Source organism: Hippocampus bargibanti, linkage group LG04 (genome assembly GCF_051943395.1).
Source record: "Hippocampus bargibanti isolate YZ-2025 linkage group LG04, ASM5194339v1, whole genome shotgun sequence".
Lineage (NCBI taxonomy): Eukaryota > Metazoa > Chordata > Actinopteri > Syngnathiformes > Syngnathidae > Hippocampus > Hippocampus bargibanti.
Genome location: NC_142737.1, coordinates 2,422,501 through 2,447,862, shown reverse-complemented (window position 1 = coordinate 2,447,862; position 25,362 = coordinate 2,422,501). Strand labels below are relative to the sequence as shown.

Genomic DNA, 25,362 nt, shown 5'->3' with positions numbered 1-25,362 from the left:
TAAGACGCGCGAGGGGAAGTATTACAGTAATCCCCCGTTTCTCGCGGTAAATGCGGACCGGGACCACACGCGATAGATGAAAAACCGCGATGTACTTAACCCTACATGTATTGGTAAATTTACATGTGTAAAAGTACCAAAAATATTTATAAGGCCAAATTTAGTGCGACACAATACAGGACATGCATAAAGAAGTAATTGTTTGTCATACAGTCCAAAACTAGAATGCAATAAACAGTCAACTATCAACATACAGTATATACAGTATAATATTTACAGGTACAATACAGTATAAGTTAAGTTTCAGAAGGCGTCAAGAGTCCCGCAGAAGGCTCGGATGACGATTTACTTCTTTTCCTTTCGGCTTTTCCCTTCAAGGATGACAATTTACAATTTCCTCAAAATGGATGAATAAATTAAAAAATAACAACAGTAAATCTAATGAATGCTGTATGCTGCTCTCTGTGACCCGCTGTTGTTTTACTTTACTGTACTGTCGTGACTTTCAGTGCCATTTACGGACATTTTATTTTTTATTTTTTTGTAATGCATCAATGTCGCGGCTTGGAATTGAAGCGGATTTATGTGGGAGAGGAGATGCTACAACTGCGTGTTTATAATAAAAATAATACTACATTTCATTTATAGGCGCCTTTCAAAACTCTCAAGGACACTTTACAGTCCCAGGATATTTTGTCTGTGGGTGAGCAGCGGCAGCCACACACGCCAGCGTTCACTCAACCTGGAAGCATGATTCTATACCGTAGCTAGCTAATAAACACAATGAATAAACACAATATAGCATGATTATATACCATAGCCAGATAGCTAGCTAATAAACACAATATAGCATGCTTATATACCATAGCCAGCTAGCTAGCTAATAAACATAATGAATAAACACAATATAGCATGATTATAGCGTAGCTAGCTAGCTAGCTAATAAACACAATATAGCATGATTGCTCTCAACATTTACCTTGTAGGAAACATGTACATTCCACCATGACATCCCTGATCCATTGCTGAAAAGGACGCTTTGATCCTCTCCTCTTTCCTGTCGAACTGCTTCATGTCACAAAGAGGGTACAGCAAGTGCTTTGTGTTGTCATGTTATTGGTAATGTAGTTTTTTTGTTTTTACTTCAAGATGGCGCCGCGAGAGTCGCTGCCTGTCGATGATTGACATGACGATTGACTCATTTTCCTTTTGATTCATTTTTATTTTTTATCGTTCACATTCAGAGACGAGCTTGTTATAAATAACACGTTTTCAGTTTGGCTTCCGTATAAATAAGAATAAACTTTGCCTATTGTCGCACAGACACACTCGCACGCACACGTTAGAAATGTCTTCATGTTGGACTTGGGGGACGGAATTTCAGGACAAATCTAAAATGGGGCGTAAAACCTTTACAGGGCAACTTAGCATGTTAACTTTTTGAGTAAAAATGTCCATATTTGCATAACAGCTAACTGGCCAGCTAGCTAGCTATCTGGCTGGCTATCTATCAGTTATATAGCTAGTTGTCTAGCTATTGGCTATCTATTAGCTTTCTATTAGCTATCTATTTGCTATCTATTAGCTAACTGTCCGGCTAGCTATGTGGCTGGCTATTTATTAGTTATATAGCTAGTTGTCTAGCTGGCTATCTATTGGCTATCTATTAGCTAACTGGCCGGCTAGCTAGTTATGTGGCTGGCTATCTATTAGTTATATAGCTAGTTGTCTAGCTGGCTATCCACTGGCTATCTATTAGCTTTCTATTAGCTAACTGGCCGGCTAGCTATCTGGCTGTCTATCTATTAGTTATATAGCTAGTTGTGTCGCTGTCTATCTATTGGTTATCTATAAAACTTTTCTATTAGCTATCTAGTAGCAAACTGGCTGGCTAGCTAGCTATCTGGCTGTCTATCTATTAGTTATATAGCTAGTTGTGTAGCTGTCTATCTATTGGTTATCTATAAAACTTTTCTATTAGCTATCCAGTAGCAAACTGGCTGGCTAGCTAGCTATCTGGCTGTCTATCTATTAGTTATATAGCTAGTTGTGTAGCTGTCTATTAGTTATATAGCTAGTTGTCTAGCTGTCTATTGGCTATTAGTTTTCTATTAGCTACCTATTTGCGATCTATTAGCTAAATGGCTGGCTAGCTAGCTATATATTAGTTATATAGCTAGTTGTCTATCTATTGGCTATTAGTTTTCTATTAGCTACCTATTAGCTACTTATTAGCTAACTGGCCGGCTAGCAAAATGGTTATTGGACACGTGCATTCAAGTTTAGTGGTGCGTTTGTAAAGGTTTATTGCACATTTTAGGTTCACCTTAGAAACGTCACCCAAAAGCCCAATTTATCGTGACTTGAAGTGACCTCGTGTCTATATTGCATTGAAGAAACCGCAACTCCTTAACTCATTCACTGCCAATCACGAATTTATGCGGGAATTGAAAATATGACAAATTCCCGAATTTGTTCGGGTTTTGTTTGTTCATGCTTGGGTGCTGATAAAGCACTGGTCAGACCTCTGGCGATTTTTTTGTCCATATTATCGCACTAATTTTCAATTTTTTTGGCAAATAATTTTTCTGGGATTTAGCTAATTTTCAAAATGTTGGCAAATATTTTTTCAGGGATTTATCTAATTTTCAAAATGTTGGCAAATAAATTTTCAGGGACTTTTCTAATTTTCAACATTTTGGAAAATATTTTTTCTGTGATTTTTCTAATTTTCAAAATTTTAGCAAATAAATTTTCAGGGATTTTTCTAATTTTCAAAAGTTTGGAAAATATTTTTTCTGGGATTTTTGTAATTTTTAAAATTTTGGCAAATAATTTTTCAGGTATTTTTTTAATTTTCTACATTTTGGATGTGGATTATTTCGCTGCTGTAAATTGTGTGATTCGGGAAGACAAATAAAGGTTTTCTTATGATGATCACATTACTTCCGGGTTGAGTGAACGCTGGTGCATGTGGCTGCCGCTGCTCACCTGCAGAAAAAAAATATCCAGTGACTGTAAAGTGTCCTTGAGAGTTTTGAAAGGCGCTTATAAATGAAATGTATTAATATTATGATTATTATTATTATTATTATTATTTGTTACAGCCTTAGCTGTTGTTTTAGCGCTACATAACCCAATATGTATATATTGGCTAGCTAACTTGATCTATTTGAGTTATTCCTGGTTGAACGGTGTCACCGTTGCTGGCTACCTAGCTAGCTATCTATTAGCTGTCGACCTAGCTAGTTTGCTATCTATTAGCAAACTATTATTTATTAGTCTGTGAGACTAATAAAGGCATATCCAATATCCAATTAGCTAGCTAGCTAACGATCTATTTGAGTTATTCCTGGTTGAGTCAATGCTGGCGCATGTGGCTGCCGCTGCTTACCTGCTTATCAATGAAATGTATTATTATTATTTGTTACAGCCTTAGCTGTTGTTTTAGCGCTACATAAACCAATATGTAGCTAGCTATTAGCTATCTATCTCGCTATCTATCTAGCTATCTATTAGCTAGCTATCTAGCTATTAAATAAGCTAAGATAGCTAGCCATCTAGCTAGTTATCTATTAACTAGCTATTAGCTAGCTAGCTTTCTATCGATTTGAGTTATTCCGGGTTGAGTGAACGCTGGCGCGTGTGGCTACCGCTGCTCACCCACAGAAAAACTTATCCAGTGACTGCAAAGTGACCTAGAGAGTTTTGAAAGGCGCTTCGAAATGAAATGTATGATGATGATGATGTATGTATTGCATTGTATTTTAGACATCCGCCCCCATTTCAAGCTCACATAACTCCAGACCCATATAACTTAGGAATTAACTATTTTTTTCTCATGAAAAAAAGAGAGTCTATGGTTTTCAAGCCTGTATTGAATGTTTATGTCGTCCTAATACTCAATATTCTGTGGCGCTTGGAATTTGAATGACAATGACAAAAACCCTGGCACTCGAGCGGACATATTTTTGCCCATCGTCTGGCAGTGAATGAGTTAAGGAGACATTTTTTTTTTGTTCTGTTGTCACACTAGCAAAAAGACGATCTTGTAAAATAACAAAAAAATTTTGCTCTAGTTAAAATTTAAAAGAGTACAACTTGGTATCGTCGCTGCATTCATAATAATAATTATAATAATAATCATGATTATGTTTTTTGTACACTTTCCTCTTATGAATATTTACTGTATAGGTAAAACTTGTTCTGGAGTGAACAATACTCGTCTCTCTCACACACAGCTCCCACATTCATGCGGGTGAGGGGGGGTGGGAAATGGGGTAGGGGTCGCCTTTATGTGCGATTGAGGGTCTGGAAGATTCTGGATATCTGGAGCATGACGGGGCCGGTCTCGGGGTCGTTCATCCACTGGGTGCTGTTCAGGGGGTTCTCCAGCATGTCCTCGAAAGCTACGCGCACAGGAAGAGGCGGACCATGAATGAAGGTCATCTTAAAAGGAACCCTTCATTGGAAGGGTGGTCCTCACTCCTTATCTGGAGTTACTTGGACCTCACAAAAACTTTGAAACAGGAACGTGTGTGTGTGTGAGTGTGTTTCATTGACTAACGATACGTCGAACAAACGCTGCCGCATGCTAAGCTAAAGTCAGTATTAACTTGCCTCCAGCGCAGAAAAGCTATTTTTCAACTCTTAGTGACTAAATGTGCAAATAAAAAAATAAAAAAGTAAAACGATTTTAAACCAAATTCACTACAGGAGTGAGGACTTTGAATGTAGTCATTCAGAGTCCTCACTCCTGCTCTTATTTCAGTTTCTAGTCCACTTGTAATTTTTTTTTTGTAAGAAGTTGAAGTGGGAAATGCAGTTGGGGGGGGGACATCTAGTGTGTTTCATTAAATAATGATACGTCAATGAAACGTTGCTACATGCTACGCTAAAATCAGTATTAATTTGCCTCCGGCACAGCAAAGCTATTTTCCAACCCCAAGTGAATAAATGTGCAAAGATTTTTTTTAAGTAAAACGATTTTTAAACCAAATTCACTACAGCAGTGAGGACTTTGTACCTCACTCCTGCTTTATTTCGGTTTAAAGTACACTTGTTAGTGCTTCTTTTTTTTTGTTTTTTAAAGAAGTTGGAGTTAGGGAGACATCTAGTGTTCAAATATAACACTAGTTCTTCTCTGAACTTATCAGAAAGAGTGGTCCTTATCTGGAGTTATTCGGATCTCACAAAAAACCTTGAAACAGGAATGTGTGTGTGAGTGTGTTTCATTGACTAACGATACGTCGATCAAACGCTGCCGCATGCTAAGCTAAAGTCAGTATTAACTTGCCTCCAGCGAAGCAAAGCTATTTTTCAAGTGAATAAATGTGCAATTTTTTTTTTTCAAAAATAAAATGATATTTTAACCAAATTCACTACAGGAGTGAGGACTTTGAATGTACCAATTCAGAGTCCTCACTCTTGCCGTTACTTCAGTTTTGAGTCCATTTTTATTGCTTTTTTCAAAGTAGAAGTGGGAAATGCAGTTATGGTGGACATCTCGTGCTCAAATGCAACACTAGTTCTTCTCTAAACTTATCAGAAAGGGTGGTCTGCACTCCTTATCTGGAGTTACTCGGACCTCACAAAAGCATTGAAACAGGAATGTGTGTGTGCGTGTGTTTGAGAGTCAGTGTATGTATTTATGTATTTATATGCGAGTGTATGTATTTATGTGTGTGTGTGGGGGGGGGGGGTTGCTTACCAAGGAGAGTTTTGGGGTTGGTTAACCCTAACTGGACCACAGGGTTCTCCAGAATGGCCTGGAAGAGCGGACTATTTGTGTCAATGCCTTTGTCAAGGTCCTCTGCAGACGGCCTCTTATCTCCCAGCAGCCACTCGCACTGGAAAACACCCACATACACATTTTTTTAAAATCATAATTTTTAGGTTGCATGAAGAGTAAAATAAAATGTATTTTCCCCTAAGAAAATTCAAATGAAAAAAAATGACCAAAAATCATATACAGTGAGACCTCAACTTACAAACACCCCAACTTACAAACTTTTTGTCTTACAAACGTCAAATTTCTGAAAATTAAACCTTATAATAAGCACTATTTTCATAATACACACCCACCACAGCTGGCGGAGTGATCTTCGGCGGAAGCACACGACCGAACAGCACCAGAGGTTAAGTTATCAACAGTCCTTATGGAAGGTGACTCTCCTTCCATAAGCCACCAACGACCATCAAAAAGGTAAATAAAACTTTATTTTACAGCACAGTTGTCTTTAATTACAGTCCTCATGTAATGCGCCTCTCTTTCCAAACAGCAATTCCCTTTGACCTTCGACCTCCAACGCCATTCCATCAAGCCATAAATGACCATCACAAATGTAAATAAAGTGACTTTATGATACAATGCAGTGTATTTCTTTCATTACAATACAATAGCACATTTATTATACATAGAATAAGGTATGTTGTGTGTAGTTTTAAGGCTTATTTAGTTGAAAAGTATATTTTATGGAAACCCGGGAACGGATTATTCCCATTTTAATGGTTTCCTATGGGAATTTTTTTTTTGAGATACACACTTTTCGCCTTACACACTCTGTCTGGGAACCAATTAAGTTCGTATGTTGAGGTCTCACTGTATGAATAAAATAGACGAAATACATATTTTTAAAAAATGGTTCTTACGCTACAAAAAAAAAAAAAAAATAACATTAGAAGAAAAACAGAAAATTGTATTAGTAAGGATTGTACTTTTTCAGGAATAACTTTTTAAAGACAATTTCAAAAGTTGTCTTTTTTGTTAGAGAAAAAAAAGGATGAAAAGATTTTCAAGTAAAGTAAAATGTGATCACATGAGCAAAAAAAAAAAAATATATTGTTTACTTATACAGTCCAACCTAGGTTTTCAACCATAATCCGTTCCAGAAACCTGTTCGAAAACGGATTTTGGTCAAAAAGTGAAACATTTCCCATTATAATCAATGTAATTAATGTCTGTTTTTTTGTAAGACGCGACACAATAGTGACGAATAAGCAAGCGGAGGGGAGTCAAGTGGTGCATTCAGGTGCGCTCAGTTTAATCGAGAACCCATTTTCAGTTGTAAACCAAGGCATAAAAAAACTACATCTATGGTCGAAAACCAAATTGGTTGAGAACTGAGACGTTCGAAAACACAGGTTGGACTTGGAAACACATATAAAGATATTTAATTAGCATATTTCCTGAAATATAAGGCGCACCTTAAATGAATGGCATATTTTAAAAACGTTTTCCAAACATAAGGTGCACCGCATTATAATAATAATACATTTCATTTATAAGCGCCTTTCAAAAACTCTCAAGGTCACTTTACAGTCACAGGTTAAGTTTTTCTGTGGGTGAGCAGCGGCAGCCACATGCGGCAGCATTCACTCAACCCGGAAGTAACTCAAATAGATAGAAAGCTAGCTGGCTAATAGTTAACTAGTTGTGTTAAGTTCATTCTATGTCCTTATTATCTGTTACAAATTAGCTAGATAGCTATTTAGCTAATAGATAGCTAGCTAAAGGGCCACCTTCAACGAATGAAATCTTTTAAAACGCTTTACATACATAAGGCGCACCGCATTATAAGGCGCACCTTCAATGAATGACATATTTTAAAAACTTTTTCCATACATAAGGTGCACCGCATTATAATAATAATACATTTCATTTATAAGCGCCTTTCAAAAACTCTCAAGGTCACTTTACAGTCACAGGTTAAGTTTTTCTGTGGGTGAGCAGCGGCAGCCACATGCGGCAGCATTCACTCAACCCGGAAGTAACTCAAATAGATAGAAAGCTAGCTGGCTAATAGTTAACTAGTTGTGTTAAGTTCATTCTATGTCCTTATTATCTGTTACAAATTAGCTAGATAGCTATTTAGCTAATAGATAGCTAGCTAAAGGACCACCTTCAACGAATGAAATCTTTTAAAACGCTTTACATACATAAGGCGCACCGCATTATAAAGCGCACCTTCAATAAATGACATATTTTAAAAACGTTTTCCATACATAAGGTGCACCGCATTATAATAATAATACATTTTATTTATAAGCGCCTTTCAAAAACTCTCAAGGTCACTTTACGGTCACAGGTTAAGTTTTTCTGTGGGTGAGCCGCGGCAGCCACATGTGGCAGCAACCCGGAAGTAACTCAAATAGATAGAAAGCTAGCTAGCTAGCTAATAGATAGCTACCTAGATAGCTAGTTGTATTAAGTTCGTTCTGCCTCCTTACTATCTGTTACAAATTAGCTAGATAGCTATTTAGCTAATAGATAGCTAGCTAAAGGGCCACCTTCAACAAATGACATCTTTTAAAACGCTTTACATACATAAGGCGCACCGCATTATAAAGCGCACCTTCAATAAATGACATATTTTAAAAACGTTTTCCATACATAAGGTGCACCGCATTATAATAATAATAAATTTCATTTATAAGCGCCTTTCAAAACTCTCAAGCTCACTTTACAGTCACAGGTTAAGTTTTTCTGTGGGTGAGCAGCGGCAGCCACATGCGGCAGCATTCACTCAACCCGGAAGTAACTCAAATAGATAGAAAGCTAGCTGGCTAATAGTTAACTAGTTGTGTTACGTTCATTCTATGTCCTTATTATCTGTTACAAATTAGCTAGATAGCTATTTAGCTAATAGATAGCTAGCTAAAGGGCCACCTTCAACGAATGAAATCTTTTAAAACGCTTTACATACATAAGGCGCACCGCATTATTCAATGAATAAAGAGTAACTTGCGCCTACCGCTGCATCTTGCTGGTTGTTATTGACTTTGAGAGCGTCGATCACCTGCTTCTCCTCGAAGCCCATCTCCATGAGGGCAAACACGGCCTGCACAAAGCCAGAGTTTCATCACAACAACTGGAAGCGCGACGGCGAGAAACTAACAAAAAAAAAAAAAATGGGGGAGGCGGTTAAAGGGGGGGGGAGGTACACACTCTGGAGTCAGGCCTGAATTCCCGTTTCCTTCGAATGCGCTTGAAAATCTCCGTGAGGTCATCTTGTCGAATGCCGCCGTTATCATCGGTGGCGGAGAGGTCGCGTCGCAAGGCGGATGAGCAGGACGGCGTTCTGGAGGCGCTCGCCGTGGACGAGCCGACGGTGGCGGAATTTGGGTTAGCGGAGACGCCGAATGTCGCGGCGGCGGCGGCGGTGGAGGCGCCATCTTGACCGGGCGGCGGCGTGTCCGCGGTGGGGTCGTCCACGTGCTCGATGAGCCATTCCATGGCTTGCGTCACCGACATGCTGTGTGGAGAACACGTCAGGAGGTTAAGCATTTACTGCCAGATGATGTGCAAAAAATGTGTGCACTCCAGTGCCAGGGTTGTTGTCATTTTCACTCCAATTGCAGGACCCACAGAATATTACGTTTTCGGACCGCATAAACATTCAATTCTGCGTAAGAAACCTGTCAGAGATGTTTGATCGGACACCGTGGACGAAAGCTCGGACCCACAAAGATTGTCTTTTACTGCCGGCAGGAGACGTAGCCATTCATGACAGACGTCTGAATTCCGCAGCCCTCTACCAAGCTATTTATTGACAATATATGCAAATTTAAGTGATATATTATTAAAACATAGTTTTCTTGTTTATAATACCACGCCCCTGGGCGTTCTAAGCGCAAACAGCTGTAAGCAATAAAACATTGTCTCTTCCATGAACTGATACATTTGTAACCTGGCTAATGAGCTCTTCCTGTGAAGGACTCTCAAGTCGTAAATTACTTCTGTGATAAAGGACTTTCCCAAGTCCTAAATTCTGTCCAAGGCCAGATCTCCTAGATGAAGATGACACTTTAACAAGCTGTGTCTGTTGACCTCAGATTGACCCCAGGTTGACCCCGAGTCACACATATTAACTAAGCATATAACAGCATTTTAAATATGATAACTTCTTATTCTCCATCAAAACCTTATGACTCTCTTCTTTTACCAGAAAAAAAGTTACTTCCTAAATGACATGGGTCTGGAGTTATCTGAGCTTGAAATGGTGGCGGCTGTACAAATTACAATACAATACATACATATTGATTTATATTGCCCTTTACGTCATTCACTGCCATTTATTTGGGAATTTAAAAATATGACGTAGAGCGCCATTCCCGAATTGGTTTTTTTTCCATGTTTCGGTACCGATAAAGCGATGGTCAGACCTCTGGCTGCAAATGAGTTAAGGAGAGTAAGAGTTGTCCTACTGGTTGAGTCTGAGGGCTTTGACAGCTCGACTCTCGGGGAAGCCCATCTCAGTGAGTTGCTGGAGGGCCGCGTCGTCCACGCGGTCTTCGTCGTCCTCGTCCAACATGTCTGCCGGTAGAGAACAGATTATGCTAGGTCTCCTCCCTCCATCCCTGCATCCTCACGTACCTTCTTACCATTGGCTTTTTTGAAAAGCTCCACGGCATCGGGGTTCAAGGCCAGAAGCTTCTGAGCCACTTCGATGAGGGACACCAAGATCTTCCGGAGTTCCGTCTGAAACTACAAAATGGCCGACAATGAAGCCTGAGTGCACATTGAGCTTTTTGTTTGGCGGTGCTTGTGTAGGAGGCTAACTGGGCTGGGAATAATCCACTTAAAGCAGTGGCAGGCCGTGCATGTCACTCGTAGGCCTTCAGTAGTGCTATGTCTGAATGAACCCGATGCGAGTGGAGTGTGATATTGGCCAGGAAATCACTTGTGATTTGAAGAAACTTCAGAAATACTGACATTAAACCGCTCGAATGTTTATTATGAACGTGCTGTTTCATGATAAGCTCGTAAAATTGCAATATTATTAGCGATTTTTGCTAGCTTCGGAGCTGTCCAACCTTAGAATAAAACACAGGAACCTTCATGGTGCATTCAGGGACCTTTCAGAAAGTCAGGAATTTGTAGACTCAGTTATGGGTCGCATCGAGAAGCGCGAACGTGACTTACGTCTCTGATGTTATGTTGCGTGACGGTGCGGTCCGAGTGGCGAATGCTGAGGCTGGCGGTGGCCTTCAAGATGGCGTCCTTATCCGGTGCCTTGTTGTCCTGTTTTTTCTGCCACACACGGGGAAAAAAAAAACACGTTCCTGTAGCTACCAATGTTTTCACGAAATGTTGATTGAGGAGCTATAAGCGACATTTAGCTTGTAGCATTATAATCAATGTAGCGTATTTTCCGGTGTGTAAGGCGCACCCAAAAGCCTTGATTTTCTTCCAAAGATGACCAAAGATTTTTATTGATATTAATATGTTTTTTTTTTTTTTTTTTTTTTTTTTTTTTTTGGGGGGGGGGGGGGGGGCGGTACCTGTTCTTCAGCGCACACCTCGGCCATCTTGGGAGGGGTTGGAGGCGGCCTTTTCTTTATTAGTAGCAGAACGTCTGAAAAAATAAAAAAAAATAACAATAGCATTCTTTTGATGTCTTGATATGTATTTTTTGTGATTTTTATTTATTTTTTGTTGCAACCTCTGTCTTTGAGGCTTTCATCCGCCACCGTTTTGGTATCGCTGAGGACTCGCTCTGTGGCAACGTGGATGAGCTTGTGGTGGGTCAATGTTTTGGGGTCGTCTAAATTTCCGTGAACACACTGCAACACACACACAAACACATTATTGAGTCATTACTGAACCAAAGACAATAAAGATTCCATCCGTTTAGATCCCAAATTATTATTATTATTATATTATTATTATTATATTATTATAATTATAATAATTATTATTATTATTATATAATTATATTATTGTTAATTTTATATTATTAGAATATTGTTAGTATATTATTATATTTAATAATAAAAATAAAAATAAAATATAATATAATAATAATATAATATAATAACAGTATAATAATAATAATTCAAAGAATAAGAAGAAGAAGAAGAAGAAGAAGAAGAAGAAGAAGAAGAAGAAAAACAAGAAGAAAAATAATGTATTTCCTTCAAAACACACCAAGCACAAATGTTTCCCATGCATTTCTGTAAAAAAAATATGACATGGTTCATTTTTCATAGAAAATTCTACACTCATCAACTTTTCTGTGTTTGGATCATGACATTTTAGCTAATGAGAGTGTTGAAACCACGGTTGAAAAAAAAAGACCACCGTTTTCTTCTATGTTGATTGAAACAGTACCACTATGCCCTCTAGTGGACAATCATTGAATTGCATGTCATTAAAATATCAATTCCATTTCGTTTTTGCATTTTTTTCCCACTTTTAAATTATCCTGCGGGCCTGATCAAACCTCCTCGAGGGCCGGTATTCGCCCGCGGGCTGTATGTTTGACACCGCTGTTCTAGAGTGTATCAACAAATGTCATAAATATAGCCACGTCCAAAAAGGGGAAAGTTAGCTCGCTAGCTTTTCCCTTCACCCTCGAGATGAGGGTGAAGGGAAAAGCACTCGAGGCTAAAAATAACCACAGCCGACCGGGTCGCCATTTAAATTAACTTAACTATAAATACACTGGCACGAACGAAACATGCAAAAAAAAAGGGATGCAATGCTGACATGTTTCAAGCACTTCTCCTTGAGTTTCTCCACCGTGCAATCTTCCGGGATCTCCTCCAGCCACTCGGCGCCGTCCACGGTGCAGATGTGAATCTTTAACATTTTCCCCGCGAACATCTTCTCCTCCTGGACGAACATGGCGGGCCCGCTTGTTGTTGTTTTTCCCAGGCTAAAAATGTATTTATTTATTTTTTTTTTTTTGGGGGGGGGGGGGGGGGCTTTTGGTTTCGCAGCGGTTGTTATTCTATATAAGGCGCCGCCATCCACCACCACCACCACCACCGCCTCCTCCGGTTAGCTGTCGGGCAAATCTCGCAGTCGGTTGGGTCACAGCTAGCAGCGGCTAACGGCTAAATCTTTTAGCAGAGGCTCATTTTCGGGTGGTCGGTGGCCGCCAAGCTCGCTCCGTAGCCCGGCACGAGGTAGTGGCCTTATACCGCGACTCCCCTCCCCGGCTTCAGTGTCCGATTGACTAAAGCGCTAACAAGGAGCTTTCGTTGACAGCGAGGCGAGTCTATTTTTACTGTCACTGTTGAACTTTGAACTGCAACAGTGGTGGCCGGCGGTGCATCATGGGAGTTGTGGTCTCATACGCCACTCTTTGAAAAGCATTTTGAGAACAGCGTAACGTGACGTCACTTTGACGTACTTTTAACCAGATCAACAACGCTCTTTGTTGAGTGTGTTCGCGATGCATTTTGGGAGAATAAACACTCAAGATGGTCTTTGTTGTTCAGTTCGAACAAGTTTGATGTTTATTTGACGGTGTACAGAGAACAGCCACTCTTCGCGCCATCGAAGGACCGGATGTAGTAGAGATGGGAATTCCGGCTCTTTTCAGAGAGCCGGTACTATTGGCTCGGCTCACTAAAAAGATCCGGCTCTTTTAAATGGCTCCTCAGTTTTTTTTTTGTTTAAATTAACCACCAAAAATCATGTAAACTTATATGAAAAACGAATTACTCATGTAAAAAATACACAATATCAAATATTTTTTATGTATATATGTGCACAGAGAGCATCCACTCACTTTCATGTTCCCTGTGATAATCAGCTGTCACTAATTTGCTTTTCATATTAATACTACTATCATAACAATTCATTAAAATATAATAATTAAATAATAATAACAGCATAATGTGATAACATCTGTCTACCCTAATGTCCCCCTTCCCCACTTCTCCTCACTGCGCCGTATGTCTGTAATTCTCCCTTCCCTGCTCTACCACGGATATCGACCAATCACGTGCGGCCTTAACCGAAGACTGGGGTCGGGGAATAGAGGACAATAAAATTCGGCTTGTTAGGAACCGGCTCTCTTCGTTCACTCCAGAGATCCGGCTCTAAGAACCGGCTCGTTCGCGAACGACACATCACTAGGGTGTAGCGCTGTGGCGAGGTTGCCAGATCTGCTCAACAAAAAACAATATTATGCCCCATTTATATATTTTGCTTAATAAAGAAAATATATGACAGCATTACACAAAATGAGGATACAAAATAAAACTGTTTCTGAACACTTTTGCTTAAAATGTTAGTTTTTGTTTTCTCTAAACCTAATGTAAGATATAGTATGTTGCAATATAATACTAATACTAATAATAATAATAATAATAATAATAATAATAATAATAATAATAATACATTTCATTTATAAGCGCCTTTCAAAACACTCAATGTCACTTTACAGTAGGCAGCCACACGGACCAGCGTTCACTCAACCCGGAAGTAACTCAAATAGATAGAAAGCTAGCTAGCTAATAGATACAGTCATAATAATAATACATTTCATTTATAAGCGCCTTTCAAAACACTCAAGGACACTTTACAGTCACAGGATTTTTTTTCTGTGGGTGAGCAGCGGCAGCCACACGGCCAGCGTTCACTCAACCCGGATTTAACTCAAATAGATGGAAAGCTAACTAGATAGCTAGCTAATAGTTAGATGATTGATAGATATGATGATGATAGAAGAGATTCATGACCTACATGTGTTTTTCATATAAATATGTATTGGGATATTTTGCTTTTTTTTTGTGTTTTTTCTAATTAACAACTCCAGACAGTTTTTTTTCAAACAGGTGTCATTTATTATACCAACAAACATTTTTTTACACACAGAAAATAAAAGGGAACTGAATTTTTGTCAGTCACATCTTTTTATAAAATAAAAAATAAAAAAAAAACGGCAGAGTGCATGTGAGAAACGGTATGAATGTACTGTGCAGTACAGCCATTTTTATTATGTATCAAAATATTTTAAAACATCAATTTGTCCGTTGGTGTCGGTTGTCCTTTAAAATAACAGCCAAGATGGCCTCTAAACTGTACACGTTTATCTTCATTTCAGTCATACATTTACACACACACAAAAAAACATTTCCATAACAAACACTGGATTTTCTTATGGAATGCCCCTCAAATGCAATTTTCTTTATCAATAAAGTTTTTTTACAAATAATAAAACAGAGCCAAAAATGGGAAGAAATAAATAGCCAGTGTATGTATGGAAAAAGAAAAGCGCGTAATAAGAATAATATACAGTATTTACCAGCAAAATTGGAAGGCAGTATGTTTAAATAAAAACATTAATAAATAAAAATGGGGGAAAAAGAGGCTTAAAGGCATGTGATTTGTTTTGTTTGTAAAAAAAAAAATGGCGATTCCTCGTGCAAAAATGCACGACAAAGTATACTCATGACCTTAATTTGACCTTGACTCAGATACTGAAATGGAAATGTCTTACCGCTCAATTTTCAGTACATTTTTGACATTTTCAAAATAAGAGTTGATCTGGAACATTTACAAAAAGGTCACGGATGCGATGACCTCTTTTTTAATATTGACCAAAAAAAACCTATACAGCGATACCTTGGCTTACGAACTTAATTGGTTCCCAGACAGAGTGTGTAAGGCGAAAAGTGTGCATCCCAAAAATTAATTTCCCATAGGAAACTATTAAAATGAGAATAATCCGTTCCCAGATCCTCATAAAACATAATTTTCTAATCTTCTAAGCCGTAAAACTACACAAAATATACCTTATTTTACGTATAATAAATGTGCTATGGTATTATAATTAAAGAAATAAACTGTACTGTATAATAAAGTGGTTTTATTGACTTTCTCTGTGATAATTTTATCTAGTTCCTCATGAATTGTGTTCTGTTTAGCTGGGTTGATAGCTTTTTGTATCAAGTGTACAGATGGCTTGTACGGGTTGTTTGTGGAGCCTGATTGATGGGATATTTTAACCTTGCAGTCTACACTCTGCCTTTGAACTATCAAAGTTGAAACGAGTCCAAATTTCACTGTTTTCTACGCATTTTCTCACTCTCTCTATGTCATCTGCTTGTCTCGTTAATGTTTAACCCCCCCTCACTGCTGCGTTCATGGCCAATCACGTGGCTTTAACTGAAGACTGGGGGCGGGGAATAGAGGACACAAACAGTCGGCTACCATTTTGTTGTTAGAAGAAGGCACTCGTTCGCGAACGACACAATACTCATTGAGGAAGCCCCGTGTACGAAAAAAGTGTGTATGCCAAGGTTAAATTTTCATAAATGTAACGTTCGTACACCGAAAAGTTCGTAAGCCAGGGGGTTCGTAAACCGAGGTATGACTGTATACTGTATTTTACTTTGAAATAACATTTTTAACAGATGGGTACAGATGCATTTGAGATTGGTCCAGAAATTTCACTGCAAATCGCAACATCAACTACATGCTTACTAAAACATTGGGGGGAAATGGTATTAAAACATAGAAAATATTGGAAATTGCCCTTTTTTCAGGTGAGCAGCGTCAGCCACATGTGCCAGCGTTCACTCAAAGGAAGTAACTCAAATAGATAGAAAGCTAGCTAGCTAATAGATAGCCAGCCAGACAGCTAGCTACCTAGCTCGACAGCCATACAGCCAATAGATAGCCAGTAAATAGCAAATAGGTAGCTGGGTCGGTAGTGATGAGCAAGTGAAGCTTCATGAAGCTTCATTGAATTCTCTGGATGGCGCTCTTGATTTAAATGCAGTGGGATTTTCGAAGCACGACCGTTCATATTAAAACCAAGAAATTGCCCTTTTTTTTCCATTTTGAAAAAGAAACCATGTCAGTTCACTCTTGAAAATGAATCTTCATGAAGCTTCGTTCCCCCATCACTAGTTTTCAACCTAATTGTACAAAAAAAGGAATAAGAACAGAAAATATTGGAAATTGCCGTTTTTTCATCTTAAAAACATGTCAGTTCCTCTTGAAAATTACATTGTAAATCTCATTGAGTTGTCAATCGTGATGGGACAACGAAGCTTCATGAAGCTTCGTTGTCCCATCACTAATTTTCAACCTAGTTGTACAAAAAAAGAAATAACAGAAAATATTGGAAATTGCCGTTTTTTTTTTCATTTAAAAAAACATGTCAGAAAACAAAGCTTCACGAAGCTTTGTTTTCCCATCACTAGTTTTCAACCTAGTTGTACAAAAAAGAAATAACATAAAATATTGGAAATTGTCATTTCTTCATCTTAAAAAAACATGTCAGTTCACACTTGAAAATTAGATTGTAAATCTCATTGAGTTGTCAATCGTGATGGGAAAACGAAGCTTCATGAAGCATCGTTCTCCCATCACTAGTTTTAAACCTAGTCATACAAGAAAAAAGAAATAACAGAAAATATTGGAAGTTACCGTTTTTTTTCATCTAAAAAAAACATGTCAGAAAATGAAGCTTCATGAAGCTTCGTTCTCCCATCACTAGTTTTCAACCTAGCTGTAGAAAAAAACAAATAATAACAGAAAATATTGGAAATTGCCATTTTTTTCATTGAAAAAAAAACATGTCAGTTCAGTTGTCAATTGTGATGGGAGAACAAAGCTTCATGAAGCTTCACAATTGAGTTGTCAATCATGATGGGAAAATGAAGCTTCATGAAGCTTTGTTCTCCCATCACTAGTTTTCAAACTAATTGTATAAAAAAAGAAAAATGACAGAGCGACCGATCCCTTTTTTCACTTAAACTGCTCCGGGAGGTGTCCAATCTGGGCCGGCATGCTAGTGGGAGGACTGGAGATGCCCTCCGACCAGTCCGACATGTTAGAGTGCGGCGAGGAACTGGACCACTGGTCCGGCGAACCCGGCGAGGGTGTCAGAAAGGGGTGGTCCGGCACCTGGACCTGATGATTTGGGGTGTTAGCGTCCACGGGTCCCGAGTAGCTGTGCTGCGAGGGTGGCGTCAGGAACTGCGCGCCCAAGGTGGCGGACATTATTTGAGGGCACTCCGAGGGCAGGATGGTGCGGATGGGCACGGCGCCCTGTTGGAGCTCCGGTGGACTCAGGTCGGCGTTGACGAAGTTCTGCTTCTGAAGTTGCTGGAGATTTTGCATCTGTTGCATGATGGGATTGAGGCGGTTGGCGGGGATGTATGACATCACCTGGGGGTGCCCGTTGCGGGCGGCGGTCATCATCCCGCCGGCCCTCATGGCGCCAAACTGCATCCTGGACATCCAGTCGCAGGGGCCGGCGGACGCCGACACGGGCATGTGAGTGAGGCGGGGGGGAAGCGGATCGAACTGCATCCGCGCCAGATCTTGCTTGCTGGGCAGGACCAGGCGGCCCGCGACGCCCATGTGCGGGTCCGACATGGTTTGGAGGTGGCCCATCACGGGGGGAGACGCGGCGTCCGAGCCGTAACCTCGGGGCGAGTCCACCGGGGACAGCACGGCCGAGCTGTCCAGCAAGTTCCCGGGCGCTTTTCCATCTTGGGAGTTCTTCTTCTTCACTTTGATGTCTTTCGGGTCCTTGCAGACCTTGGCGGAGGGTTTGCGGGCTTTCTTGCCGCCGCCCTGACCCTGAGTCGGCGGCTGCTTCATCAGGTATCCGTTGGGCGAGCACAGCGGGGGCGACAGAGCCGTACCCAAGACGCCTCCGTGCATGGGAGGACTTCGCACCACATTGTACTCGTCCATCAGGCGGACGATGTCGTGGTGCATTCGCTCCTGCGCGATGTCTCGGGGAAGTCGGTCCATGTGGTCCGTGATCTCTCGGTTGGCAAAGTGGTCCAGGAGGACTTTGGCTGTCTCGTAGCTTCCTTCCCGGGCTGCTAGGAACAGCGGCGTCTCCTCCTGAAGTCATTTAAAAAAAAGACATTAAAAATAGACAAACATTTTTTGTCTCCGGTAGAGGACGCTGCACTAGTATCATTATGAAAAATTGCAAGAGGCACAATACAGTTAGATTTGCCGGACGAATCATTCGCGCTTTCCTTCCTCACAGATGATTGAAAGAGTTGTACATGTAGCTATCTAGCTGGCTAGCTATCTAGCTAGTTATCTATTGGCTAGCTATCTAGCTACAGTAAAGTCTCGTTATATCAATATCGGATATATCGATAGTCCCGGTTATATCGATACTATTTCTATGCACGCACGGAGAAAATTACATGCAAACAGGGTCGGATATATCGATAGTCCCGGTTATATCGATATTTTTTCGGACTCCATTGAATATCGATATAGTGAGACTTTACTGTAGTTATCTATTGGCTAGATATCTAGCTAGTTATCTATTGGCTAGCTATCTAGCTGGCTCTCTATTGGCTAGCTATCTAGCTGGCTCTCTATTGGCTAGCTATCTAGCTATATATCTATTGGCTCTCTATCTAGCTAGTTATATATTGGCGAGCTATCTAGCTAGTTATCTATTGGCTAGATATCTAGCTTGTTGTCTATTGGCTAGCTATCAAGCGTGTTATCTATTGGCTAGCTATCATGATAGTTAGCTATTGGCTAGCTATCTAGCTTGTTATCTATTGGCTAGCTATCTATCTAGCTATCTATAAACTAGCTAGATAGCTATCTATTAGCTAGCTAGCTTGCCTTCTAGCCAGCTATCTAACGTGTATCCTGTGACTGTGAAGTGACCTTGAGAGTTTTGAAGAGCGCTTGTAAATGAAATGTATTATTATTATTATTATTGTACTGATGGGCAGGTGAAGCTTCATGAAGCTTCATTGACTTCTCTAGATGGCGCTGTTGATTTAAAAATGCAGTGGGATTTTTAAAGCACTTATGTTCATCTTCAAACCAAAAATTGATCTTTTAAAAAAACATGTCAGTTCATTCTTGAAAATTAGATTGTAAATGTCATTGAGTTGTCAATAGTGATGGGAATACGAAGCTTCACGAAGCTTCGTTCTCCGATCACTAGTTTTCAACCTAGTTGTACAAAAAAAAATCATAGTGCTTCATGAAGCTTCGTTTTCCCATTACTAGGCTTGTGAACCACGATTCGGTTGTATATGACGATGTTTTGATACCTTGTTGTTCTGCATGTCCTTGTTGGCGCCGCTCTTGAGTAGCATGATCGCGGCTGCTACGTTATTCACAGCAGCGGCCCAGTGTAGCGCTGATTTGCCTGAGAGGAGAAAACCCAAATACTTTTCATTTTTAACTCATTCACTGCCATCTCCGAATTTATTCGGGAATTGAAAAAATGATGCAGAGAGCCACTCCTGAATTTTTTTTTTGCAGGGGTCCCGATAAAGCGCTGGTCAGACCTTTGGCCATGTTTTTTCCCTCCTTTCCCTCTTCCCATTTGCCTCTTGTCCATGTTAGCACTTTAACAACAGCTTCAGCTGTTGTTAAAGTGCTATACAGACACTTCCCTACTTACGCACATTCAAGTTACGAACAACAATATATACAAACAATTTTGTAGTAACATATGTAGTATTCTCTCCAGTTGTACTTGTACTTTATCAAGCATATATTTTATTAAATGTTTAGTTTTCAATACACACCAATACAGGCTACTTAAATAAGCCCTAAACATATTTATATATACCTTAAACATACTTATATAAATCTTAAACATACATTCTGTTGGGGTAATTCACCAAGGGCGAATGATCAAAATAATCCAACACATTCCATAAAAAATATAGCACTGAATCAACTTACGAACAAATTCAACATACGAACAACCGTTTCGGAACGTATCTCGTTCGTAAGTTGGGGAGCGTCTGTATGTATGTATGTATGTATTCCATTGTATTTTGTACAGCTGCCCTCATTTCAAACTCATATAACTCCCGATCCATATAATTTAGGAATTATGTTTTTTTTTTCTGATGGAAGACAAGAGTCTATGGTTTTTAACACTGCATTGAATGCTTATGTAGTCCTAAAACTCAATATTCTGTGGGTCCTACAATTTGAATGAAAATGACAAAAACCCTGGCACTAGACTGGACACATTTTTGCACATCGTCTGGCAATGAATGAGTTAATACGAGGATTTTTTTTTGGTTTAATTTTGACTGACCAAAATCATCAATGGCGTTGACGTCGGCATGGCAATTGATGAGCTCGTCCACCATGCCCTCCACCGCCAACCTGGCAGCCAAGATGAGCGGGGTGGTGCCATCGTGCATGCGGGCGTCCAGGTCGGTGGCGCGGTTTCGGATGAGAATCTGGACACATCAATCAAATATTGAGTGATGATACAATGGCGGATTACATAGTTTTTAGAAAATATTTTAGGAGATTTATTCCTTCATTTTGATCTGTCATTTTTCAAATATTTTGGAATATTTCACACACTGTATTTTTTTTTTGTTTATGGAAAACAATAAAAAAATACAGTGTGTGAAATATTCCAAAATATTTGAAATTTTGCTTATTTATTGGTGATAGGCAAGTGAAGCTTCATGAAGCACTCGTGATAGTTTTTGACTCCTCGAGATGGCGCTCTTATTTTAGAAATAAGAAATGAGATTTTTAAGACATTTCCTTTCCACTAGTGTTCATATTCAAACCTAGAGCACCATCTGGTGGAGTAAAAAATATTACAAATGCTTCATGAAGCTTTGTTTTCCCATCACTACCCATCACTAATATTCGGTCTGTTTTAATGGGATCCCAATATTTCGTATTGTTGTTCAAAACACGTTTTCCATATTCATTGTCATGGTTTTGTGTTTTTATTAGATATTTTTTAGTATAACAGCAGACATTTTTTTTTGTATTTTTGTCAAATATTTGATATGGTTGGCATATTTTTGTCCTTGCACTTGTGCATTTTTTCCTACCTCCGTACGAAGAGGTGACACACTCTACTTTAGTAGGAATACATTTAGTCTTTTTTTTAACTGAACTGGTTAATATCAAAGTACAAATTAAACTGAATCAACAACTCATCTAAGCAGAAAATGTTTTAAAATACTAGTTACTCGGTACCAAACTGCCACAAGGTGGCACAAGAGCAATATTAGATGCTTTACAAAAAAAAAAAGCGAATAGGTGAGTTTTTTATACCATATAATATATAAGGATATTGCATGTTATTGTTAGGATTTTTTTTTAATTTTATTTAACTTTATATTACTTCCGGGTTGAGTGAACGCTGGCGTGTGTGGCTGCCGCTGCTCACCCGCAGAAAAAATATCCTGTGACTGTAAAGTGTTCTGGAGAGTTTTGATATGCGCTTATAAATGAAATGTGTTAATGTATTATTAATGTGTTATGTATTATGTATTTTGTATGATTTGATGTATGATTTATGACTTGTGATTCATGAATTATGATTCATGATTCATTCTTTATTATTTATTATTTATTATGTATTTATTATGTATTATTTATTATTTATTATGTATTATTTATTTAGTGTTTAGTATTATTTATTTAGTGTTTAGTATTTAGTATTTATTAATGATTAATGCGGTATTAATTAATTAATGTATTTATGTATGCATGTATTTATGCATGCATGTATTTATGCATTTATTTACGAATATATTTATTTATGAATGTATTTATGTATGTAATTATGTATTTATGGATGTATTTATGTATTTGTGTGTTTGTTTATTTGTTTGTTTGTTTATCTGTGTATTATTTGATTTGTTTATGTATGTATTTACGCATTTATTTATGTATTTATTTATTCCAAATAGTGAACTTTTCAATATCTATGTCATTCATATTGTCGTAATGTTTCATTTTCTGCACAAGTGACCTGGAAGACCCCCTGGGCGTCAGCCGCCACGGCGGCGTGCAGCGGGGTCCTCCCCATGTTATCCTGGATGTTGGCATCGGCGCTGGCCTCCAGTAGCCGCTTGGCGGCGTCGGAGCGGGCGTAGCGTGCGGCCAGGTGCAGCGCCGTTTCGCCGGTGCGGTCCGTCTGGTTGTGGAGGCTTGCGCCTTGATAGATGAAGTCGTTGATGACGTTGGCCGAGGCGTCCTCCTCTTCCTCGCTGTTGCCCGTCTCCAGGCCGCCGCCGCTGCACGACGCGATCATTAGCGGTGTGAATCCATCTGAAGTGGGCACAGATAAAATAAAATGGAAGTAAATAAAATAACATCAAAAAGGAGCAGATGGTTGGTTTTTATGTTCATACAGGTCATTCCCAGTTTGGAAATAATTCAAAAGCCTGAAAATTGAAGGACCTGCTAAAATAGAAAATGATGTAAATCAGGGGTGTCAAAGTCATTTTTTGCCGCGGGCCACATTGTAGTTATGGTTTCCTCTCGAGGGCCGTTATGAATTTGGGGAACCCATTAGAATGTTTAAATCCCTCCAAATATTACATATAGAGCACACAGCAAATTAATGAATAACTCGTTTTCAAATCTGAAGTCAAGAATAATGACTTTTATTGGGGTTGACATCCAAAAATATGAAATTTTGGCTCAGATTTTAGCAATCATCATGGAATTTAACAAGTTTGATTTGCTTTCGCGGGCCGAAAAAAATGATGCGGCGGGCCGGATTTGGCCCGCGGGCCTTGACTTTGACACCTGTGGTGTAAACTATCCAAAAAGTGGTCTCAAATCTTTCTATGTCGACTCAGAGATTAATTTAGCATGGGCTGTTAGTGGAAAGTCTTGTAGACATTAGTGATTTAGCGATGGGACTTCCGGCTCTTTTTGGAGAGCCGATTCTTTTGGCTCAGCTCGCTAAAAAGATTCGGCTCTTTTGGCTCCCAAATGGCTCCTCAGTTTGTATTGTCTAAATTAATTAATTGCCCAAAAAAATCATGTAAAATTATGTGAAAAACGAATTACTCATGTAAAAAATACACCATATCAAATATTTTTATGTATACGGCTTGATTTATATGTGCACAGAGAGCATCCACAAACTTTCACTTTCCCTGCTGTTACTCTGGTATGATGATCAGCTATCGCTAATTTGCTTATCATATTAATGCTATCATACCAACTAGTAAAAAAATATCATAATTGAATAATAATAACATAACATTTGTCCACCTGTCTACCCAACCCCCCCCCCCCCCCCCTCCATTCTCCTCACTTCTGCGTGTGTCTGTAATTCTCCCCTCCCTCCTCTACCACGGATATCGACCAATCACTAGTGGCTTTAACCGAAGACCGTGGGCGGGGAATAGAGGACAAAAAAAAAAAGTCGGCTCCCATTTCCGGCTCCTTGTTCGTTCACTTAAGAGATCCGGCTCTAAGAACCGTCTCGTTCGCGAATGCACACTTCCTGTGCGCAATACTGCTGCAAAGCACGACAATGATGTTTTTTTGCATTGTATGTTAGCATGTTAGCTTTTGTTTAGTTCGAAACTCGCAGAGGAATCAAATATCTTGAAGCCTCTTTTTTAGATTAATTGTTGAATTAATCTACAACGTGAGTGTATGACAAAGTAGCCGAAAAGGTGAGGAAAAAAATGGGTGTAAGACTCAGCAGAAGGCGGAAGAAAGACTTCAAAGCGGAGCGACAAACAAATTGAATAACGGATTCTGATGGATGCTTCGGCGTTGCTTCAGAAGAAAAACAAAGCTAGGGGGGGGGGGCGGGTTGGCGGGGGGGGTGAACCTCAATATCGACGTGAGCGGAGCGGTTCGCCACGGTGATTCGGACGGGCTTTCTTCCGCTTCAAAAGGAATCACGGAGCGCAGATCCCGCAGATTTGGTCTTTCCCAACGGGGGCGAAAAAAAAAAAAAAGGTGCGCTGGCTAGTTGTTAACCGTACTTTGATTTGGCCTAGTTTCTATTCTGAGGATTGGGTGTGTAGGGGTGGGAAAAAAAAAAGTTGAATAGGTCGACCATTTTTTTTTGGGGGGGGGGGCTAGGCTGGCAGAATAAAGCCAATGTTTTGAGTATTTGATATAAAAATTGAAATGATAAAGCATCTTTGAGTGTGCTAAAAAGCTCATCCAAATGCAATGTTATTCGGATTTTGTTCCTACATTTTTTTAATGGGATTTTTTTCTTTATGTTCAAATGGTCATGTCATTCATGCTTTCATTCATTCATGTATTATTTATTTTTACCATGCGTCTCTACCTTCCAACTAAAAAAAGTTTGGTTAGAAAATGGAGGCCTAATACTCGCGCGTAATGATTTCTATGATCAGGAATCAATGGTTCCCTCCTCATAACCCCCCCAGGCGCCAGCTGCTTTGAAGAAGATCCCTCGCCTGCAGCAAGTGCACACCAACGCAAATCACACACTGGCAACGTGATGTGCTTTGTGGCAAAAAAAAATAAAAACATATGTCACACATTCTCTCTCTCTCACACTCACTCTTTCTCACACACTCTCTCACACACATACACTATCTCACACACACACTCTCTGACACACACACACACACACACTCACTCTCTCACATACACACTCTCACTCTCTCACACACACACACACGCTCACACACATACACACACACACGCAGGCACACACACACTCTATCACACACTCTCACACTCACACGCACTCTCACACACGGTCACACACATTCTCACAGCATGGTCGGTAACACACTCTCTCACACACACACACACACACACACACACACACACACACACACACACACACACACACACACACACACACACACACACACACA

General features: G+C 39.5%; 2 protein-coding genes across 4 annotated transcripts in view; both read right to left on the bottom strand.

Moving 5' to 3' along the window:
• Positions 1-1,129: 1,129 nt before the first annotated feature.
• On the bottom strand, positions 1,130-13,037 carry ubac1 (UBA domain containing 1). Its single transcript, XM_088993517.1, has 10 exons — positions 12,491-13,037; positions 11,445-11,565; positions 11,284-11,357; positions 10,925-11,032; positions 10,384-10,486; positions 10,207-10,315; positions 8,948-9,254; positions 8,754-8,840; positions 5,711-5,849; positions 1,130-4,409 (listed from the first exon to the last, which is right to left on the bottom strand). Exons 1-10 carry the CDS (start codon positions 12,626-12,628, stop codon positions 4,294-4,296), a joined length of 1,302 nt encoding a protein of 433 aa, XP_088849643.1. The 5' UTR covers positions 12,629-13,037; the 3' UTR covers positions 1,130-4,293.
• Positions 13,038-14,562: 1,525 nt separating this feature from the next.
• LOC148898702 (neurogenic locus notch homolog protein 1-like) overlaps positions 14,563-25,362 on the bottom strand; it is a 68,968-nt gene continuing 58,168 nt past the window's right edge. For 2 of the 3 annotated variants that reach the window (XM_088993506.1, XM_088993504.1), the window contains 4 exons: positions 22,503-22,801; positions 20,808-20,955; positions 19,801-19,898; positions 14,563-18,607 (listed from right to left, as the gene is read on the bottom strand). In XM_088993506.1, the coding sequence (XP_088849632.1) occupies positions 17,495-18,607; positions 19,801-19,898; positions 20,808-20,955; positions 22,503-22,801 (1,658 nt within the window). In that variant the 3' untranslated portion in view covers positions 14,563-17,494. The remainder of the gene's footprint in view (positions 18,608-19,800; positions 19,899-20,807; positions 20,956-22,502; positions 22,802-25,362) is intronic. The other variant, XM_088993505.1, reaches the window with a different exon arrangement.

Bases quoted from the DNA above. Each gene is read 5' to 3' on its own strand.
- ubac1 (XM_088993517.1), bottom strand. From the start codon at position 12,628: ATGTTCGTCCAGGAGGAGAAGATGTTCGCGGGGAAAATGTTAAAGATT. The intron at 11,033-11,283 runs GTACCGCCCCCC...CGTGTGTGGCAG, and splicing joins AGGTGTGCGCTGAAGAACAG to AAAAAACAGGACAACAAGGC. The intron at 9,255-10,206 runs GTAGGACAACTC...TTCTCCACACAG, and splicing joins AAAGCCCTCAGACTCAACCA to CATGTCGGTGACGCAAGCCA.